Source organism: Rhinopithecus roxellana, chromosome 16, assembly GCF_007565055.1.
Source record: "Rhinopithecus roxellana isolate Shanxi Qingling chromosome 16, ASM756505v1, whole genome shotgun sequence".
Lineage (NCBI taxonomy): Eukaryota > Metazoa > Chordata > Mammalia > Primates > Cercopithecidae > Rhinopithecus > Rhinopithecus roxellana.
The window spans coordinates 57,888,543-57,905,291 of NC_044564.1; the positions used below are offsets into that span (position 1 = coordinate 57,888,543).

The 16,749-nt window shown below is 40.1% G+C and overlaps 1 protein-coding gene across 4 annotated transcripts in view; it reads left to right on the forward strand.

The window, feature by feature from the left end:
* UHRF2 (ubiquitin like with PHD and ring finger domains 2) overlaps window positions 1-1,646 on the forward strand; it is a 98,891-nt gene extending 97,245 nt beyond the window's left edge. For all 4 annotated transcript variants that reach the window (XM_010357537.2, XM_030919796.1, XM_030919794.1 and 1 more), the window contains one exon: window positions 626-1,646. In XM_010357537.2, the coding sequence (XP_010355839.1) occupies window positions 626-772 (147 nt within the window). In that variant the 3' untranslated portion in view covers window positions 773-1,646. The remainder of the gene's footprint in view (window positions 1-625) is intronic.
* Window positions 1,647-16,749: the final 15,103 nt, after the last annotated feature.

A 16,749-nucleotide genomic window follows, 5' to 3' on the forward strand; every position in this document is an offset into this window, starting at 1 on the left:
TCTCAGCCTTCGGAGTAACTGGGAGGACAAGCATGCACCACCCTGCCCAGCTAATTTTTGTGTTTTTTAGTAGAGACAGGGTTTCACCATGTTGGCCAGGGTAGTCTTGAACTCCTGACCTAAGGTGATCCACCTGCCTCAGCCTCCCAGAGTGCTGGGATAACAGGTATGAGCCACCATGCTTGGTTGCTAAGTATATTTTTGGAAGACTCACCATATGTTAAGTGATTTGGTAAAATATACAATTCATTTCTAAGCAAGGGAATCCTGATTCTCCCCCCGCCTCCCCCAGGGCTCTGTTTGGAACGAACAGGGTTAAAATCTAACCCGAAAGATTAGGCTAGTGAGAACCATATGTAGTCTCTAACTCCATCATTTTAGTAGACGAGGAAACTGACACACAAATTAAATAAATAATTTACCTGAAGTCTGAGAATATCTGCCAGAGATGAAACCAAAGCCATGACTGTAGGCTTTTCCATAGTGCAGATTCAAGCCTTTATGTTTGTTCATTCTGTACATTTCCCTCATTACCAGTTTCTGGTTCATATTTAAAAGCGTAAGTTGCTGAGTACTTACATGCTTTATGCTCAGATTAAATTGGATGTTTTTGTTTTTACCATAGGATTGCCTACAGCGCTCCTTTAAGGCACAGGTTTTCTCCTGCCCTGCTTGCCGACATGATCTTGGCCAGAATTACATCATGATTCCCAATGAGATTCTGCAGACTCTACTTGACCTTTTCTTCCCTGGCTACAGCAAAGGACGATGATCTGTCTGCTTTCACTGTGTTGTTCATGGTGGCTTTTTGGACAATAAAGAATCTAAAATGGGCGGGGAGGGTGGAAGAAATGGTGGACTGTATCTCTCACGTTCTGAAGCAGCTAATCCTCTTTCCCACATAGCCATCATCTTGTGTGTGTAGTAAGAGGCCCATTTCTCAACTGTCTTTTAAATATCTAAAGGTAGTTCCTGTAACAACTAGTTTTAATGAGTAAAAAGTCAAAGCCTCAGCTCTAGTTGATATCCAATTTATGATTTATTTTGCAACTACCTCAGGACAGAAAAGATTTATGGGGATTTTAAAAATCATTGAATAACTAGTTAAATGAAATTTTAGCTACACACTGCCTCCCAAATATTAGTTGTGCCTGGTTCTTGTAATTTGATTTTACAGAAAAGGAAATGACATTTGAGATCCTTGGAATGAACACAGCTTCTATAGTGTGCATATAGTTTTTTAACGTCTCTTCTTCCATTACAATGTGTGTTTTGCAAGGACAGGTTCATTTTTTTAGCCCACTTTGTGAACTCCATTGTGCTTTTTTCTGGTGTTTTATGCAAGTTGACTACTAATGACTAATGAGAACAATAATGAATGCATTGTTGCTGCATTAGTGTAATGTGGTGTGGTTTTGCACTTAAAAGAGGTATTCATGCTCTAGTTGTAAATGTTCATGAAAATCCACTTCTGTACTAGTCGAACTGCTTTTAGTGTCTCACCAGTGGTTTTACATCTGCAGAGTTTTTTGAGGGCTGTGCTGACCTTTGAGAGGATTTGAAATTGCTTCATATTGTGATCCTAAATTTTATATTCACTATATTCCCTAAAGTATACCTTAATAAATATTTTATGATCAGAAAAACAGCTCATTTTGCTTTACTTTTTTACACTTGTCTGGCTTGTTACCAGTTTTAAGGGATCCTGTATTTCTGGAGTTTTTCATTGTGTATCTCTATTGAAACATTTTTTTTACTTTGCACTGTTAATGAGAACCAGAATGAAATCTTAAGCAGTCAGAACAGATTTTTTCCCCAGTTTGTTTTTTGCTTTTTTTTTGCCTTTTTTTTTTTTTTTTTGAGATGGAGTCTTGCTCTGTTGCCCAGGCTAGAATGCAGTGGCACAATCTCGGCTCAATGCAAGCTCCACCTCCTGGGTTCACACCATTCTCCCACCTCAGCCTCCCAAGTAGCTGGGACTACAGGCACCTGCCACCACGCCCGGCTAATTTTGTTTTTGTGTTTTTAGTAGAGACGGGGTTTCACCATGTTAGCCAGGATGGTCTGGATCTCCTGATCTCATGATCTGCCTGCCTTGGCCGCCCGAAGTGCTGGGATTACAGGCATGAGCCACTGTGCCCAGCCCTCAGTTTGTTTGTTTTTTTTGAGATTGAGTCTCGCTCTATCGCCCAGGCTGGAGTGCAGTGGCGCGATCTCGGCTCACTGCAAGCTCCGCCTCCCAGGTTCACACCTTTCTCCTGCCTCAGCCTCCCAAGTAGCTGGGACTACAGGCACCCACCACCATGCCTGGCTAATTTTTAAAATATTTTCAGTAGAGACAGAGTTTCACCGTGTTAGCCAGGATGGTCTCGATCTCCTTCCCTCGTGATCCGCCTGCCTTGGCCTCCCAAAGTGCTGAGATTACACGCCGAGCCACCGTGCCTGGCTGGTTTTTTTGTTTGTTTGTTTTGTTTTTAAGTTTAATAGGAAAAAAATTTAAAATAGTCACCTAGTGACCATTTTGTCTGTAGTTTCTGTTCTATGTTCAGTTTTAGTCTAATCAGTGCTACTTATTTCACAGACATAAGAATGTTTCAAAACATTGTTCTATTCTCTATACTGCTAGGCCCCGCACGGTGGCTTATACCTGTAATCCCTGTGGGAGGCCAAGGTAGGAGGATTACTTGAACACAGGAATTCCGGACCAGCCTGGGCAGCATTATAAGACCCTGTCTCTCAAAAAGTGAAATTAGCAGGGTATGCCAGTGTATGCCTGTAGTCCCAGCTACTTGGGTGGCTGAGGTGGGAGGATTGCTTCAGCTCAGGAGATTGAGGCTGTAGTGAGCCATGATCATTCCACTGCACTTTAGCCTGGGTGACAGAGCAAGCCCCTGATCCTCACCACACCCCCTCGAAAAACACTGTTTTCATCAGAGAAAAGTTTTAATGTGATCCAGTCAGTCTTTCCACGCCCAAGTTCACAGCCATATAAATATCATTCATTGAATACTTTGTACTTCGTACTAGTCACTTGTATGTATTATGTGTATTCATTGAATTCTACCAACAACAAATATTATTATCCCCATCTTATGGATGAATATCAGTGGCGCAAAAAGGTTAAGTAACTTGACCAAAGGTCATACAACAATCAAAAGGTGGATCTGTGACAAACTTAGGCAGTCTTGTGTCCAGAGCTGGTGATGTTTGCTATATAGGCAGGCCCTCACTGTTGGATATATGGCCAACTAGTTTCAGTGCTTTTCCTGAATTCAACTAAATTCCAAATCAGGTTGTGGGAAATGCCTGGAACTATTGTCTCTTAGAGGTAAACATTGGAATCATTTTTATTTTGAAGCATTGCGTTTAAATAGGACCTTCTTAAATGGAAAATGAATCATTAAGTTGCATCATTCAGTTCTATATCCCCTCTCGTATTGGCCACATTTCTGCATGAAGAGTGGGAAATATCTTCCAGTTTCAGCTACTTGAACTGGTTTATTTCTACCACTTTGATTAGCAAAATAGCTGATTCCACAGTTCTGCTTTGTATTGTCTGAGCTCTAGTTATAACTTGATAAACTAGGAAAGAAAGCTGATTGTGGCTTAGCATATTTGCAGATGTGAAGAACGGCCCAAAACTAAGCAATTATTTATTATTGAACCTTTGAATCATCACAGTTCTTTTACATAATATTTCAGTTGGTATCTAGAAAATGGTGACTTTCAGGACACAACCACAATAATATTCTTAAACATGTTAAAAGGTTAAGTTTCTTTACATCATCAAATATCTAGTAAACGTTCCAATTTCCATAGTCTCAAGTGTCATAAATTGCTGTTTTGTTTTCAGTTGGTTTGTCTGAATCAGGATCCAAATAAAGACCTCGCATTGTGATTAATTGCTGTCTCTTAAGAATATTGTAATCTGTATACATCCCCTCAATCTTTCTTCCCCCTCTTCTCCTTTGCAATTAGTGTGTTGAAATTGCGTTGTTTGTTCTGAAGCATTTCTGACAGAACATAGATAATGGAACCCTGTGGTGTAGTTTAACATGTTTCTCTTTATTTTCCGTTAATTGGTAGTTTAGAATTAAAGCATGACCAGATTCAGACTTGACTTTTGGGAGTGGGGGATGGGTACGACTTTTTTTATAGGTGATGTGGTTATCCTTCAGGAGGTGCATAACACCTGGTTGTCTCTTAGTCCTAAGTTTGAAAGATAAGCTTTTTTCACTGGAATTTATTACATTTGGTAGGTTACAGTGATTATATGAAGTAATCACTTTAATTTGGATAGGATTTAAACTTTTTTTCTGATTAGATAGGGCCTCTAGTTTTACTCACTTCTAAGTAATACAGTTCACTCAATAAATATGTGCATGCTAGTGTTTGAGTATATTGGTAAACTTTTGGAAGCCAGCAAACTTTCAGAAGCTGGCAATCTAAACATCCGTCTCTCATAATCCTGTTATAACATTTAGCTAACAGAAATGGACCCTACCTATATACTTAAAGCTTTGGATTTTAGTATCAATCCTGCTTGGAAGAGCCGAGTAGAGATCTGCTCTGATGCCCAATATCTGTTAATTGCCTATTAAGAACCAAACCTTTCCCCATTCTTCAGGACAGCCCTGATTGCAAGAATGAGCTTGATGGCCCATTCACCATGAGCTTACCTTGGAAAGAGTTATCCTTTCTTGCCCACTCTGGTCCCTACAAGTAGACTGTCACAATTCCTGAAGGAAGTGATATTTAGTAACCTGGCTTAATCTAATCCTACACAGAAAAAAGATTAAATACCTTCACTGTATATAAGAAAATCGAAAGCTTCTTAGAGGGACCATGCAGGCAGACCGAGTGACTGCTATTGAGAAAGATAAAAGAAGGCCGGGTGCAGTGTCTCACACCTGTAATCCCAGCACTTTGCAAGGCCGAGGCGGGTGGATCACCTGAGGTTGGGAATTCGAGACCAGCCTCACCAACATGGAGAAACCCCGACTCCACTAAAAATATAAAGCGCATGCCTGTATTCCAGCTACTTGGGAGGCTGAGGCAGGAGAATCGCTTGAATCCAGGAGGTGGAGGTTGCGGTGAGCCAAGGTTGCGCCATTGGACTCCAGCCTGGGTTACAAGAGCAAAACTCTGTCTCAAACAAAAACAAGATAAAAGAAGATGATCTTTCTTACTGTTTCATGACTAGATTTGCAAGTATGGAACTGCATTGCATTGACAGAATAAAACAGGCTGCCATGTGAAGAGTAATTTGAGATTAAAATTCTCGGAAGTAAACATGATTGTGAAGACAAGATGCAACAGATGAAACAATTGGATACTGCCAAAATTTGAATGCATTGCTGAGTAATATGTATGGATATGCCACGGTTTATTCATCTGATGGATATTTGGATTGTTTCCAGGGTTTTGCTGTCACAAAGCTGCTGTGAGCCATTGTCAGTCTTTGGAAAACTCTTAGAAAATTATGTACTTACCATACAACCCATCAGTGTCACTAATTGTTAAGAAAAATGACATGTTGAAAGTGGTTTATACAATTTTACATTCCTGCTGGCAGTGTATGAGATTTATGAGATATATCTCAGTGTATGAGATTAATATTTGGTTTTGTCATTTTTTTTTAATTATAAACCACTCTTGAGGGTATGTAACTCCTGTGAGAGACAAGAATGGGTTGCATACTTGGTGACAGGAGAGTGGATTGTGGTAGCCATTTGTACTGTTCGCCAGGTATCTTTGACTCAGAAGTGCACTTGCTGGGATTGTTCTTCCAAGCTTCCTTGTGTTTGGATAGGGCCATGTGACGAGCTGGCCAGTTAGTTGTGAGCAGATATGCTGTATACCACTTCTAGGCAGGGCATTTCCTTGCCCTTCAGTTTTCTTTCTTCTTCCATGGAGACTAGTAGCACTCCAGATGGGACTTTTCTGTCAGCTTAGATCTCAGAATAAGAATGATAGGAAAAAAAACCAGCTAACCTGTGGTGGACATGCAACATGAGAGAGAGGTAAATGCTTGCATTTACCCCTTAGGTTTTCGAGTTGTTAGCAGAGCATGACCTAGCCTATCCTGATTGATAGAAACATTCCTAACTTCCTCAGCCTAACAGCAGATACGGAGTTGAATTCGTTCTATATTTTTTCTTGAGATGGTCTCTCTGTCATAGTGGCGTGATCATGGCTCTCTGCAGCCTCGACCTACTGGGCTCAAGCTATCCTCCTGCCTCAGCCTCCCAAGTAGCTGGGACTACAGGCATGCGAAACCGTGCCTGGCTAATTTTTCTACTTTTTATAGAGATGAGGTTTCACCATGTTGCTCAGGCTTGTCTCAAACTCCTGAGCTCAAGCAATCCACCTGTCTCAGCCTCTGGAAATGCTAGGATTACAGATATGAGCCACCATGCCTGGCCTGGAATTGAATTGGCCTTTTAATATTGAGTCTAAAATTTTCAGTATTTTAGAGCTAATTCTTTAATACCCAACTCAGTTGACTAAGCTATTTATAAATTGGTTGGTAATATAGTAGGCACCCTCAAAGATGGACCCCAGTGATTCCTACCTTCTGCTCTTCATGCCCTGGTATAATCTCCCCTCGAGTGTGGGCTGAACTTAAATTCTATTGTAAACAACAAAATACAGCAGAAATGATCAGACCTAACTTCTGAGGTTAGGTCACAAAAATACTGTGACTTCCTACTTGGACTACCCTCTCTCTTTTAATCTGGGGGAAGCCAGCTGCCATGCAGTGAGCTGCCAAATGGAAAGGCACATGTGGCAAAGAACAGAGGTCTCCAGGCAACAGCCAGCAAGGTCCTGAAGCCTACCAAAAACCACAGAGGTGAGCTTGGAAGTGGATTTGCCTCCAGGCGGTCCTTGAGATGACTTCAGCCCTTTATTGCAACCCTGTGAGAGATGCTCAGCCACAGGTACCAAAGTAAGTCATTCCTGGATTCCTGACACATAGAAAGATGATGAATGTTGATGTTTTAATCCATTAGGCCCTGGGGTAATTATGCAGCAAAAGATTGCTAATACAGATAGGGTGACCCTGAGTGCCAGTTTGCCCAGGAAAGACTCAATTTGCACTTGTTGCTCCAAAATTATGAATACCATTTAATTTTCCTCCTTAAAGTACCCCAGATTGGATAACATCACCCAATTTACTCAATTGAGATCTTTTATGACATAACTGTGAATTCACTTTTATTTCTGAAATAGTGTTTCCTTACCATAGCCAATAATTTTTTAACTCATTGATTTTCTTTAGGAGAAAATATAGGCATTTAAAGTAAGTCTCTAGTGAAGTCTCTAGTTAATAGATAAAAATGATAGCTATAGAAAGTACAGTGATCCCATGAGCATTTTGCCTGGAAGTTCTTTGACTCTAAAAAGCTTCTAGATAGATCTTTGCCAGTTTCTAGATGCCAAGAGAAATTTTTGAGGTGCCCCATACTTCCGACATACGTTTATCCTTTATCTATTTGTGTGGAAGATTGTGAACTAGATTGTTCAAATACTTTATCGTTTGAATTTACCTAGTTGATATCTACTTAAGAAATCATAGTAAATATTAGATGAGCTTTTGGGCTCATATCCACTCACTACCAAACGACCCCCAACCCCCAACATAAACTTTTTATTTGGGTCACAGATACTTAACAAAGTGTCACAAATGTGATCTTACCAAATGCGTAAGTTATTATAAAATACTCCATTTCTATAAAGAACAATCCCCCCAGTTCATGTTAAAAACTCTATTTATTTATTTATTTATTTATTTGAGACAGAGTATCGCTGTTGTTCCCCAGGCTGGAGTGCAATGGCACAATCTCAGCTTACTGCAACCTCCACCTCTCGGGTTCAAGCGATTCTCCTGCCTCAGCCTCCTGAGTAGCTGGGATTACAGGCATGTGGCACCACACCGAGCTAATGTTTTATATTTTTAGTAGAGACAGGGTTTCACCATGTTGGCCAGACTCATCTCGAACTCCTGACCTCAGGTGATCCACCTGCCTTGGCCTCCCAAAGTGCTGGGATTACAGTTATGAGCCACTGCACCCAGCCTTTCTTTTTAAATTTTGAAGTAATATAGACTCACAAGAAGCTGCAAAAATAGGACAGAGAATTTCTATGTATTTTTCACCCAGTTACCCCCAGGGATGGCATCTTATATTATCAGTAGGTTGTCCAGACCAGGAAATTGACACTGGTATAATAATATTAAGTAAGAGCTTGAATTTCACCAGTTTTTATATGAACTCATTTTTGGGTGTATGTACATATAGTTTTATAGAATTTTACCTTATATATACATTCATTTTATACATACATACATAGGATGGTAGTGGTATGAACCACCATGATAATAGAAGATGGACTGTTTCATCATTAAAAAATTCTCTCCTGCTACCCTTTAGAGTCACAACCTTCCCTAACCCTAACTCATGACAACCATTGTTCTGTTCACCATCACTATAATTTTGTCATCTCAAGAATGAAATATAAGTGGAATTGCATAGTGTATAACTTTTTGAGACTGGATTTTTTCCCCACAGCACGATAACCTTGACATCCATCTAAGTTATTGCATATATCAAATAGTTTCATTCTTTCTTATTGTTGAGTAGTATTCCAGTTTATTAATCTGTTCATGCCTTGAAGGATTTGGGGGATGTTTCTAGTTTTTGTCTGTTATAAATAAAGATGATAAATGTTGCTGTGCAGACTTTTGTGTGGACATAAGTTTACGTTTCTCAGTGACATAATTCTAGGTGGTGATAAGTAATATTATTAGCTTTATAATAAACCATTTCCCGGAGTGGCTGTACCATTTTACGTTCCCATCAGTAATGTGTGAGTTCCAGTGCCCTGCATTTTTGCTCACACTGAGTATGGTCAGTATTTTTATTTTAGCCATTGTAATAGATGTGTAGTAGTATCTCATCATGACTTGATTTTGTATTCTCCTGATGGCTGATGACTTAGTCATCTCTTCATGTGTTTAGTTGCCATCCTACATATACATGAAGTGTCTCTTCAAACCTTTTGCCCGGGTTTTATTGGACTGATTTTTACTGTTGGGTTTAAAATTTCTTATATGTTCTGACATTTATTCTTCAACTTATAAACAATCCAATTATACTATTTAAGTTATTTTAAAATATACAATTATTATTGACTATAGTTGCCATGTTGTGCTATCAAATAGAAGGCCTTATTCTTTCTAGCTAATTTTTTGTACCCATTAACTATCTCCACCTCCTGGCTACCAGACCCCACTACACTTCCCAGCCTCTGGTAATCATCCTTGTACTTTCTATGTCCATGGGTTCAATTATTTTGATTTTTAGATCCCACAAATAGGTGACAACATGCGATGTTTGTCTTTCTGTGCCTGATTTATTTCACTTAACATAATGATCTCCAGTTTCATCTGTGTTGTTTCAAACGACTGGATATCATTCTTTTTTATGGCAGAATAGTACTCCATTGTGTATGTGTACCACATTTTCTTATCTATTCGTCTGTTGGTGGACAGTTAGGTTGATTCCAAATCTTAGCTATTTTAAACAGTGCTGCAACAAACATAGGAGTGCAGATATCTCTGATATGCTGATTTTCTTTCAGGTATATGCCCAGCAGTGGGATGGCTGGATCATATGGTAGTTCTGTTTTTAGTTTTTTGAGGGACCTCAAAACTGTTCTCCATAATGTTTGTACTAGTTTACATTCCCACCAACAGTATACAAGGGTTCTTTTTCCTTCACATCCTCACCAGCATTTGTATTGCCTGCCTTTTGGATAAAATTCATTTTAACCAGAGTAAGATAATATCTCATAGTAGTTTTGATTTGCATTTCTCTGATGATCAGTGATGTTGAGCACCTTTTCATAAACCTGTTTGCCATTTGTATGTCTTCTTTTAAGAAATGTCTATTCATGGCCGGGCGCGGTGGCTCAAGCCTGTAATCCCAGCACTTTGGGAGGCCGAGACGGGCGGATCATGAGGTCAGGAGATCGAGACCATCCTGGCTAATACGGTGAAACCCCGTCTCTACTAAAAAATACAAAAAACTAGCCGGGCGACGAGGCGGGCGCCTGTAGTCCCAGCTACACGGGAGGCTGAGACAGGAGAATGGCGTGAACCCGGGAGGCGGAGCTTGCAGTGAGCTGAGAGCCGGCCACTGCACTCCAGCCTGGGCGGCAGAGCAAGACTCCGTCTCAAAAAAAAAAAAAAAAAAAAAAAAAAAAAAAAAAAAAAAGAAATGTCTATTCAAATTTTTTACCCATTTTTAATCGGATTATTAGATTTTTTTTCTATAAAGTTGTTTGAGCTCCTTATATATTGTGATAATTAATTTGTCAGATGGGTAGTTTGCAAATATTTTCTCCCATTCTGTGGGTTTTCTCTTCACTTTGTTGATTATTTCCTTTGCTGTGCAGAAGCTTTTTTTTTTTTTTTTTTTTTTTTTTTTTTTTTTTTTTTTTTTGAGATGGAGTCTCGCTCTGTCGCCCGGGCTGGAGTGCAGTGGCCGGATCTCAGCTCACTGCAAGCTCCGCCTCCTGGGTTTACGCCATTCTCCTGCCTCAGCCTCCGGAGTAGCTGGGACAACAGGCGCCCGCCACCTCGCCCGGCTAGATTTTTTGTATTTTTTTTTAGTAGAGACGGGGTTTCACCGTGTTAGCCAGGATGGTCTCGATCTCCTGACCTTGTGATCCACCCGTCTCGGCCTCCCAAAGTGCTGGGATTACAGGCTTGAGCCACCGCGCCCGGCCGTGCAGAAGCTTTTTAACTTGATGTGATCCCATCTGTCCATTTTTGCTTTGGTTGTTTGTGTTTGTGTGGAGTATTGCTAAAGAAATTTTTGCCCAGATCAATGTCCTAGAGAGTTTCCCCAATGTTTCCTTATAGTAGTTTTATGTTTTGAGGTCTTAGATTTAGGTCTTTAATCCATTTTAATTTTATTTTCGTATATGGTGAGAGATAGGGGTCTAGTTTCATTCTTCTGCATATGGGTATCTAGTTTTCCCAGGACCATTTATTGAAGAGAATGTCTTTTTCCCAGCATATATTTTTGTTAGATATTTGATTTGTAGATATTGTTTCTAGTCTGTTGGTTGCATTTTTTGGTGGTGGTGGTATGTTAGTTGCATTTTCATCCTCTTAGTAGGGTGTTTCAGAGAAAAAGCTTTTAATTTTGATGAAGTCTGATTCATCAATTTCTTATTTTATGCATCATGCTTTTGGTGCCAAACATAATTTATTTTATTCTTTTGGGACTGAGTTTCGCTCTTGTTGCCCAGGCTGGAGTGCAGTGGCGCAATCCCGGCTCACCACAAACTCTGCCTCCCGGGTTCAAGCGATTCTCCTGCCTCAACTTCCCAAGTAGCTGGGATTACAGGCGCCCACCACCACGCCCAGCTAAGTTTTTTTTTTTTTTGTATTTTTAGTAGAGACAGGGTTTTACCATGTTGGCCAGGCTGGTCTTGAACTTCAGACCTCAGGTGATCCACCCACCTTGGCCTTCCAAAGCGCTGGGATTATAGGCGTGAGCCACTGTGCCTGGCCCAAACATAATTTTTTTTTTTTTTTTTTTTTTTTTTTTTTGAGACGGAGTCTCGCTCTGTCACCCAGGCTGGAGTGCTATGGCCGGATCTCAGCTCACTGCAAGCTCCGCCTCCCGGGTTCACGCCATTCTCCTGTCTCAGCCTCCCGGGTAGCTGGGACTACAGGCGCCGCCACGTCGCCCGGCTAGTTTTTTGTATTTTTTAGTAGAGACGGGGTTTCACCGTGTTAGCCAGGATGGTCTCGATCTCCTGACCTCGTGATCCACCCGTCTCGGCCTCCCAAAGTGCTGGGATTACAGGCTTGAGCCACCGCGCCCGGCCCCAAACATAATTTTTTAAACTGTGAAGGAGAAGAATGGTTTAATACCCAGATAGTTCTCCTTGCCATTGCTCTTTCCAAACTTAATTTTCTAAGTTTTTTTCTATTATTTCCTTTCTGCCTGAAGAACTTACTCTAGTCATTCTTTTAGATCAGGTCTGCTAGTGACAACTTGTCTTAGTTTTCCTTCATAAAAGAATGTCGTCATTTCACCTTCATTCCTAAGGGATATTTTCACTTTCCTGGGTTGGCATTTTGTTTAGCACTTGAAAATATCTTGCCATTTCTTTCTGGCTTCCATGATTTGTGATAAGAAATCTGCTGTTACTCATATTGTTTTTCCCCTGTGAATAATGCATTGCTCTTCTCTGGCTTCTTTCAAGATTTTTTGTCTTTAGTTTTCAGAAATCTGATTATGATGTGTTTGAGAATGGGTTTCTTCAGCTTTATCCTGTTTTGAGTTCAACCAGCTTCTTAAATCTAAATATTTATCTTTTGTCAAATATGGGAAGTTTCTAGCCATTACTTCTTTAAATATGGTTTCAACCCTCCACTCCTTCTCCTCTTCTGCTGGAACTCCAATGACATGAATATTAAATATTTCCTATCTGTCCCAAAAGCCTCTCAGATTCTGTTCATTTTTATTTGGTTTATATTCTGTTGTTCAGATTGGATAATTTCTAGTGATTGAGTTCACTGATTCTTTTATCTATCATCTACATTCTTCTATTGAGCCCATCCAGTAAGTGTTTTCTTTGGGATGGCATATTTTTCCATTCTGAAATTTCCATTTGGGTCTTTATAATGTTCTTTCAAGTTGAGACTGTCCTGTTTCTTGATAGGATCAGTAATTTTGCATTGTGTACTGGACATTTTGAGTACTATGAGACTCTAATTTCTATATAAATCTTCTATTTTATAAGGAAATCAAGCAGTTTAGGTTCGGAGTGCATGTTCTGGACCACTTTTATAGACTGTGTTTCAATGTAAATTTAGTTTTCAAAGCCTTTGCAGTGCTTTTCTAGTCAGCCTCGCTTGGGTGCTACCTAGAAGCCAATCTGAAACCTGAACTTTAGCCACTCACAGTTCATTTTGCTGTGTTGAATTATGGTTGATGTGATGCATGGTCTACTTGAGGGTCTGCCCAGGAGTTTCTGCAAGGATTTAAGAATTCATTTCTCTGGCTCCCTTTTCTATTCAATCCCACCTCAATCTCTACTTGGGGTGGTTGGGGTGCTGCCTTTTCGCAGCCAATCAGTCAGTGCAGGGCAGGCTAGTCTACAAGGGTCCACTCCACAGTCTTGGCCAGACCGAGTGACCAGGAAGAATGGGTGTGGTTTTCTCCCATGGTGTTCATGTGGAGTAGGCATGGTTTTTTTTTATCCTGCACGGTTACCCCTTTTCCAATTCATTTGACTTTTTTTCTTTGTCTGTATCCATTGATGTTTTCTAGTTGTAGACCATTGCACCAAGCCAAAAGAGAGCAAAAGAAAGCAAAAAGTAAGTATAGGAAAGACCCCAGGAAGCTTACTCCCAGGATATTCCACATATCCTAGATTTTATTTATAATTAGCAAGAGGAATAGGGTGGAATATACTTGGCTCCATCTTGGGTGGAATTTGAAGTGCCCAAAGTAGCCTTTCAAAGACAGATTTTTAATCTAAGAAACCATAACACTTTACCACAAATGAACTCTATTTCAGAGAAAACTATTTCATTTTATTTGTTTATTTATTTATTTATATTTGAGAATGAATCTCACTCTGTCGCCGAGGCTGGAGTACAGTGGTGCGATCTTGGCTCACTGCAACCTCCGCCTCTGGGGTTCAAGTGATTCTCCTGCCTCAGCCTCCCAAGTAACTGGGGTTACAGGTGTGCACCACCATGCCTGACTAATTTTTTGTATTTTTAGTAGAGATGGGGTTTCACCATGTTAGCCAGAATGGTCTTGATCTCCTGACCTCGTGATCCACCCGCCTCGGCCTCCCAAAGTGCTGGGATTACAGGTGTGAGCCACTGCACCTGGCCTAAGAAAAATAATATTTATTGAACACCTATGTGTCTATAGTATACGACAAACTTCCCAACAAAGAAGCTATTTCTTTTTTTGTTATAGCTAAACAAAGTCAGCAGAAGGAAAGTAACATCTATGCTGTGCTCTATGCTTATTAAGGTTTTTGTTTTTAAAATATGGAAACAACAAATACTGTAGCATGCAGACTATTCAGTATTGGTCTTTGTTACATATTTGTTTCTTTTTTTTTTTTTTTTTTTTTTTTTGAGACGGAGTCTCACTCTGTCACCCAAGCTGGAGTGCACTGGCCAGATCTCAGCTCACTGCAAGCTCCGCCTCCCGGGTTCACGCCATTCTCCTGCCTCAGCCTCCCGAGTAGCTGGGACTACAGGCGTCCGCCACCTCGCCTGGCTAGTTTTTTGTATTTTTTAGTAGAGATGGGGTTTCACCGTGTTAGCCAGGATGGTCTCGATCTCCTGACCTTGTGATCCGCCCACCTCGGCCTCCCAAAGTGCTGGGATTACAGGCTTGAGCCACCGCGCCCGGCCATATTTGTTTCTTAAATAAAAGAATAAGGCCAGGCGTGGTGGCTCACGCCTGTAATCCCAGCACTTTGGGAGGCCGAAGTGGGTGGATCACCTAGGTCAGGAGTTCGAGACCAGCCTGACCAACATGGTGAAACCCTGTCTCTACTAAAAATACAAAAATTAGCCGGGCATGGTGGTGGGCACCCAAGAGGCCGAGGCAAGAGAATCGCTTGAACTCTGGAGGCAGAGGTTGCAGTGAGCCAAGATCATGTCACTGCACTCCAGCATGGGCGACAAGAGCGAAACTCCATCTCAAAAATAAAATAAATAAATAAATAAATAAAATATTACAAATGAAGCTGGCATACAGTCACACTTCCCATTCCCCTGTGTACCCAAGAAATTACTGCAAAAATCTTGATACCTTTTCAGTCTATTTTTTGGTAGTTAATGCACCTATGTATAGGTCACAATAAACAAAATGTAGGTATTTCAAGTGTTATAATGAAAACATATACAAATGATATATTGCATGTATTCTAAGCTTCTTTTTTCATTCACTTTATCCTTTAGGATAGTCTTCTTTTTTCATAGGTAAGAAGTCTCTTTACCTTTAAGACAAGTAGCTCACACTAGTTTTACTTCCTTCCAAATTATCTTTTCTGATCTATTTGCCATGTTAGTGTTTAGAATTTTAGTTATAGCTTATTTTTAAAATCCCAAGTTATTTTTAAAATATATGACTTACTGATTTACTGACACATTTTATCTGTTTCTTTGCTGACTATTGCTTGTTGAATACTTCAAGATGTTTTTGTACCATTAGACCTTTCAGTGACAGTCTTTTTTTTTTTTTTTTTTTTTGAGACAGTCTTGCTCTGTTGCCCAGGCTGGAGTGCAATGTGGCACGATAGCTCACTGCACCCTCCACCTCCTGGGTTCAAGCAATTCTCATGCCTCAACCTCCCAAGTAACTGGGATTACAGGCGTGTGCCACCATGCTTGGCTAATATTTTTTGTTGTTTGTTTGGATTTTTTTTTTTTTTTTTTTTTTTTTTTTTTTGAGACGGAGTCTCGCTCTGTCGCCCAGGCTGGAGTGCAGTGGCACAATCTCAGCTCACTGCATGCTCCGCCTCCCAGGTTCACGCCATTCTCCTGCCTCAGCCTCCCGAGTAGCTGGGACCACAGGCGCCTGCCACCACGCCCGGCTAATTTTTTTGTATTTTTAGTGGCGATGGGTTTCACCATGTTAGCCAGGATGGTCTCAATCTCCTGACCTCATGATCCGTCTGCCTCAGCCTCCCAAAATGCTGGGATTAGAGGCGTGAGCCTCCATGCCCGGCCTCGCAGTGACAGTCTTTGAACAGTAAATATTCTCAATCTTATCAGGTCTGAAAATGTCTTCATTTTTTACACTAGTTTTAGAAAGTTAAATTGGCTGTGTTTAGAATTCTAGGTTGCTAGTTATCTTTCTTCAGCATCTTGTAGATATACCACTGTTTTGGCATCTATTGTTGCTGAAAAAGTTGAATGTCAGTTTGACTGTCTTTTCTTTGAAGGCTATGTGTTTTCTAGTAACTTCTGAGTTTCACTAAAATGTATCTAGATGTGTATTAATATCTATTTGTTCTGTTTGGTCATTGTGCCCCTTTAAGTTGAAAGTGCTTATCTTTAGTTCTGGACATTTTTTATTACCTTTTAAATATATTTCTCCCTTCCCATTATATCTCCTTCTCGATGTCTTATAAGTTTTTCTTCTATCCTACACAACTTAACATCTATTAAATCCTATTAAATCCTCCTTCTGTGCTGTGTTCTAGGTGATTTCCCCACTTCATTAGTTTTCTTTCTTCCAATTCCTTATATTTTCTCATTAATTGTGTCTAGTGCACAGTTTAACCTGTCTAAATCTAAATAATTTTTTTCGAGAACGATTTTAAGCTTGTTTTCAAGTTTATCTGTTCTTGTTTCATAACCTTCTGTTCTTATTTATGGATTTTAGTTCATGATCTCTTTGAGCATTTTTTAAAACATACTTCTTTCAGAGTTCTTTTAATCTTTCTCTCATTTCTGACTCTTGAAGAATTTTGCCATTTGTTGGTCCGTAACATTGAATTTCACTTAAAAATAAATAAATTTGTATCTGCAAGCTTATCTTCTACAGGGCTTTTCTTCTGAGAGAGTTTTGTTCATGGCTTGGTTATGGATACAACTGCTTCCTTTGGAGAAATTTTTAGATTATTTCTGCTGGGGCCTTATATGGTTTTCTGAACCTGAACCAAATGTTATGTTTTGTTAAATGGGGC